We start from the raw sequence: 5,497 nt of genomic DNA on the forward strand, positions 1-5,497 counted from the left end.
AGATAATATGCATTTTCTATTCCGAGATTAATGATAGTGAACAACTGTCGCTATCATAGTCTCGAAAGGTTACCATTAGAACATCACATGTTCATAGCAACGCTTATATTGTCGTTATCAACGATTATTATCAATCTCGGAAATTTGCGCGCCCTTTCTTCATCTGCATATCACATTATGAAAATTTTCACACGAATTCGTATAGGAATGGTCGGAAAATAACAAAAATTTTCGTTAATTTTCCCATTTTTTTAATATTGTCATCAACACATGTAGTTGCTACAACAGTGTTGGAGTAGAAATTTATGTTTGCTTTCCTCAGCTCGGGAGTTTCCAAAACTACATTATGAAAATTCACACACGAGTTGGAGTAGAAGTGTACAACAAAAACCAACAATGTTTTCAAAAGTTTTAACAAAATTTGAACAAAATTTCCCCAGAATTTTCACATTGTCCCGTAGTTGACCATGTTAATATTTACTCAGTGGTGAAAAAACGCACATGGTCAACTACATCTGTTGATGAAAAAAAGGAAAAATTCTGAGAAAATTCTTGTTGGTTTTCGTACACTTCTACTCCCAGTCGCGTGAAAATTATTGGAGTTTCACAACCCGTTTTACGTCGTGAAAAAGCCGATATTCGCGGTGATATGCAGTAGTCGTGAAATATATTTTTCGCTAGTGTTTTTTCATCATATCACTAGGGTGAATTTCCATAATGTAGTTTTAGAAACTCCCCGAGCTGAGGAGATTATATATTCCTACTCCAACACTGCTCTTATATTACCTTGCATTTCCTCCAGTTTGCAAAAATACGTTTTTATGCTTTTTTATGCTGATCCTCCTACGACGGGTAGGAGGCGGTGAAAATACAGGGATCGCGAGGAAATGAACGTTTTTCTGGCGAAAAAAGTCACACGGATATTTTCACCCCGACATAATCGTTCGTTCTTCAATTGTGAGGAGAATAAATCGATAATATAATCGTCTGAAAATTCTACTACACGAATAGATATGAGGAAAGCGAACACATATACCTACACCAACAGTGTTGTTTACTTCTACGTATATTGTCATTTATATATAATCATATACGTATATATTACTATATTCATTAAATTTGAAAAAACTATGGGAAAATAAATTTGTCAATTCCTTATTAGGAAATCATCTGTTTCCTATTTGCCCTCAGGAATTAACACTCGAATTGTCTCAGGGAAAAAATATAAAATCGAGGGAGAAAAAAAATGTCGGAAAAATGCGGCGACCAGGAATCGAATGGGCATTTACCAGGGACCTCCTTATTTCGGACGAACGATGATGTGGGCAACTAAATGACTTCAAATTTGAGTTTCACCGCAATCTTCACATTGTTATCTCTACTACTCGCAGTGTGGTATAATGAAGCGTGGATAACACAGACGATGAGGAAACAGGAAATGGAGGCTTTCAGTAGCGTTAAAATGGGAAAATTTGCAAATGTGTTGGTGATGACAAAAAATTCTCATTGATTTTTGTACATTTCTACCCGAATTCGTATATAAAATCCTATAGTGTAGTTTTGGAAACTCCTGAGCTCAGTAGCTGAGGAAAGCGAAATTGAAGTTTTCAATGGTGAAATAATAATTGGAAATTTATCGGGTATTTTTCCGAATTCATTTGATGATGAGAAATAACAAAAAATTTTTTTCATCACCTTTTCAACGAAGTGTTAGAATAATTACGGTACCGTAAATTACGAGAAAAAAATAATTTTCAAAAAAAAATTTTCTTTGGATTTTATGCAGTTTCACCCTAGTGATGTGAAAAACATATTTCAAAATTCACTTCGCGGAAAACAATTACATTTTCGCGGAAACATATACGTCATAAAATTAACGTCTAGTATTACGCCACTTCACGACCCGTTTTACGTAAAGTGGCGTAAAACTCAGCGGTGAAAAACGCGATATTCGCGGTTATATGAAATATGTTTTTCACTAGTGTTTTTCATATCACTAGGAAGGTGAAACTACAATGATAGTTTTTGTGACCAACAGCAAGTGTCACTATTTTTTCAGAAAAAAAAATTCCAACGATTTTTTTGTCAGTTCCTCTGGTGTCCAAATACTACAGTGCGGAGGTTCTTGATGCTATCGAGACGCTGGAAAAAGACAATCTTATTCATCAACCAAATCTGCAAGAGTGGTATGAGGTAAAAAAAATAATTTTTTTCCAAAAATTTTTAATCAGTGTTGGAGAAAATTTATGTTTGCTTTCCTCAGCTGAGTTGAAGCTTTTTCAGATTGATTATTGAAGTTTATATACGAATTCGGGAAGAAGTGTTGAGAATTTTCCGAAGTTTCCTCATAATTTTTAATATTATCACCAACACATGTGGTTGACCATGTGCATATTTTCTCATTCCTAGTCAGTGTTGGAGTAGGAATATATATTTGCTTTCCTCACCTCGGGGTTTCCAAAACTATATTATAAGAATTTACACACGAGTTGGGGTAGAAGTGTACAGAAACCAACAATATTTTTCTGCATTTTTTTTCAGAATTACCATATTTTCCTACATTTTTTCCACAATTCTTTATTTTTCCCTACACTTTTTTCCAGAATTTTTATGTTTTCCTGTACTTTTTTTCCAGAATTTTCATATTTTCCTACACTTTTTTCCAAATTTTTCCACATTTTTGTGGTAAATATGATTTCTCAACATCAGGAACTTCTAAGACGACCCCGAACTCCCGCAGAGCTACGACGAGCTGAGCGTTCGAAAGGTGAAAAAGGCGATGATACTACTTCTCGAGAAATCATTCTGAAAATGATAAAAATTCGTAGTTTTTTTTCTCAACAGTGTGCGGAGGAAAATATGCAAATGTGAAAATTTTTGGGGAATTCTTGTTACCCGAATCCATATGTAACTTGTATTATATAGCTGAGGAAAGTAAACATATATTAATTGTGTTCGATCGTTTTAGAGTTTAACTGCACTGATCGTCATCAATTGTATTTTTTTTTGTTTTCAGCGATTCTCCTGGAGTGGTTACGACAGCTTTACATTTCCTACCAAAATGGAGTTTTAGATATTTCCAGGTGGGGTTCACGGAAAGAGACAAACTCTCTAGACTTGGTTTTTTTTGGAAAAAATAATAATGGAGTTTCACCCGTTTTACGTGAAGTGGCGTGAAAAACGCGATATTCGCGGTGATATGCAGTAGTCGTGAAATATATTTCCCGCTAGTGTTATTCATATCACTAGGGTTGATATTTATTCGTATTAAGGCACCGGGATGTTTTACCCGGCAAAAACAAAGTGTTGCTAATCCAAGAACTGGTAACACCATTGGCAAGAGCACACGATATGATGAGGGATAAGAAACAACTGTTGTTTTCGGATGATGGACAAACATCGGTGAGTTCGGGGGAAATTCGGATCGCTTTTATTGAGTATTTATTATAATGGAGTTGCACCACCCTAGTGATATGAAAAAAATATCGTATTTCGCGGTCGCAGAAAAGGCATGAAAATAGTAGTATTTGGAAAACACGTGATATCGCGTTTTTCACATGGAGTTTTACCCCACTTCGCGTAAAACGGATGAACTTTAACAATTGAGTAATTATAGTTATTCGTTTTTATAGTAGTTAGTATTAGAGTTTCACGAGGAGTGGTATGATACGATAGCGATATAAAGCGAGTTAAGAATACTCGTACACCGGGCAAGTCACTTCATACGTTTTACGCATTATTCACCCCTTACATGTGTTTTACACGAAGTTGAATATACTATGGGTGAAACTTGATTTTTTACTAATGTTTGAAATTGGTGTGATAACAGGTACTTGAACATTTCCTCGATATTTATCACATACCGTCACCAGTCACCGAATAATATATCAAAAGTTGCTTTTCCCGTCATTAATTCTTGCGTTTTAGCGGAGCGAAGCGTACATTTTTAGTGTGTTTTTTTGTGAGTGTGAAGAATAGATGGTGTGTGGGAGTAGACGAGGATTCACCGACCGGCAATTCTCACATGGTCAACTACATGTGTTGGTGATGACAATATGGAAAATATTGTTGGTTTTTTGTACACTTCTACCCCTAGTCGTGTGTGAATTTTCATAATATAGTTTTGGAAATTCCTGAGCTGAGGAAAGCAAATATATATTCCTACTCCAACACTCCGCAGCAATAACATGGGAAATTCGGAGTCTGCTGTTTGTATCAATTGCTGTGAGTTCGGTCGGTTACAATGAAACAGTGTTGGAGTAGGAATGGAATTTTACCCTAGTGATATGAAAAACACAAGTGAAAAATATATTTCACGACTACTTCATATCACCGCGAATATCGCGCCACTTCGCGTAGAACGGGTCGTGAAACTTCAATATATGTTCGCTTTCCTCAGTTACTGAGCTCAGGAGTTTCCAAAGCTACATTATAGGAGTTTATATACATATAGAACTGTATAAAAATCAACAATAATTTCGCAAGATTTCCCCAGAATTTCCATGTTGACGTTGTTTATATTTTTCTTCAAAATTCTTCAGCCTTGATAGTTTTTTTTCAGTATTTCGAATATATGCACATGGTCAGCTGTGTTGCTGGTAATATAGAAATTTTGAGGAAATTTTTTTTGAGAAATTATCGTTGATTTTCGTGCACTTATACCCAAAATCGTGCGAATTTTTCATAATATAGTTAGGAAATTTACGAGCTCAGTTGAGGAAAACCAAACATATATTCCCACACTGTTTTTACCTATAATACAAATGACGACGGCGAAGGTGTTACGACAGCAGTCGTTGGAGCTGTACCGGCAGATCCTCAGATTACATCGCAACAAATTGCCTGTTGTTATGAGGAATCTCGGCGACGCTTATGTGAAGAAAGAGTTTAGGACACACTTGGTGAGGTTTCATGGTTTGCGAATTGCCCTGCTCGATTCTGCGCAAGCGTCTTGAAGTGGTGGTGGAGGAATAGAAGAGCTCTCGGGAGTTTATATACGAATTCGGGTAGTAGAAGTGCTCAGAAACCACTGAGAATTCGCCGATATTGTCAACAACACATGTAGTTGAGCATGTGCATGTTCTACCACGGCTACTATAAATGGATTATAATATTGGAGTTTCACGACCCTAGTGATATGAAAAACAGTAGGGAAAAACACATTTCACGAATATCACCGCGAATATCGCGTTTTTCACCGAGTTTTACTCCACTTCACGTAAAGCGGGTCGTGAAACTCTAGTTGCCGTTGCCGAGATCTCCTTAGTTGCCGAGATCTTGGTTGTTTGCAAGTTTGATAACAGCTTGTTACTGTGATGCAATTTTCAACAGAGTTGTGGTAGGGGAATTAAATCAGTTATAATAATTTCATACTTTTAGAGAATATTGGAGTTTCACGACCCTAGTGATATGAAAAACACTAGGGAAAAATATATTTCACTTTTCGGAAAAAATGGTTACCGAAGATATTCACATGGAGTATCACACCACTTCACGT

At 36.2% G+C, this 5,497-nt stretch overlaps 1 protein-coding gene across 1 annotated transcript in view; it reads right to left on the minus strand.

Annotated features, from left to right (window-relative positions):
* The window catches only part of Pmar_PMAR000646 (carbon catabolite repressor protein, putative), a gene marked incomplete at both ends in the record, with an annotated part of 10,204 nt that extends 7,262 nt beyond the window's left edge, over positions 1 to 2,942 (minus strand). The window contains 4 exons of the mRNA XM_002781072.1: positions 1,268 to 1,329; positions 2,113 to 2,175; positions 2,448 to 2,463; positions 2,896 to 2,942. Of these exons, the coding sequence (XP_002781118.1) occupies positions 1,268 to 1,329; positions 2,113 to 2,175; positions 2,448 to 2,463; positions 2,896 to 2,942 (188 nt within the window). The remainder of the gene's footprint in view (positions 1 to 1,267; positions 1,330 to 2,112; positions 2,176 to 2,447; positions 2,464 to 2,895) is intronic.
* Positions 2,943 to 5,497: the final 2,555 nt, after the last annotated feature.

Source organism: Perkinsus marinus (assembly GCF_000006405.1).
Source record: "Perkinsus marinus ATCC 50983 genomic scaffold scf_1104296943560, whole genome shotgun sequence".
Lineage (NCBI taxonomy): Eukaryota > Perkinsozoa > Perkinsida > Perkinsidae > Perkinsus > Perkinsus marinus.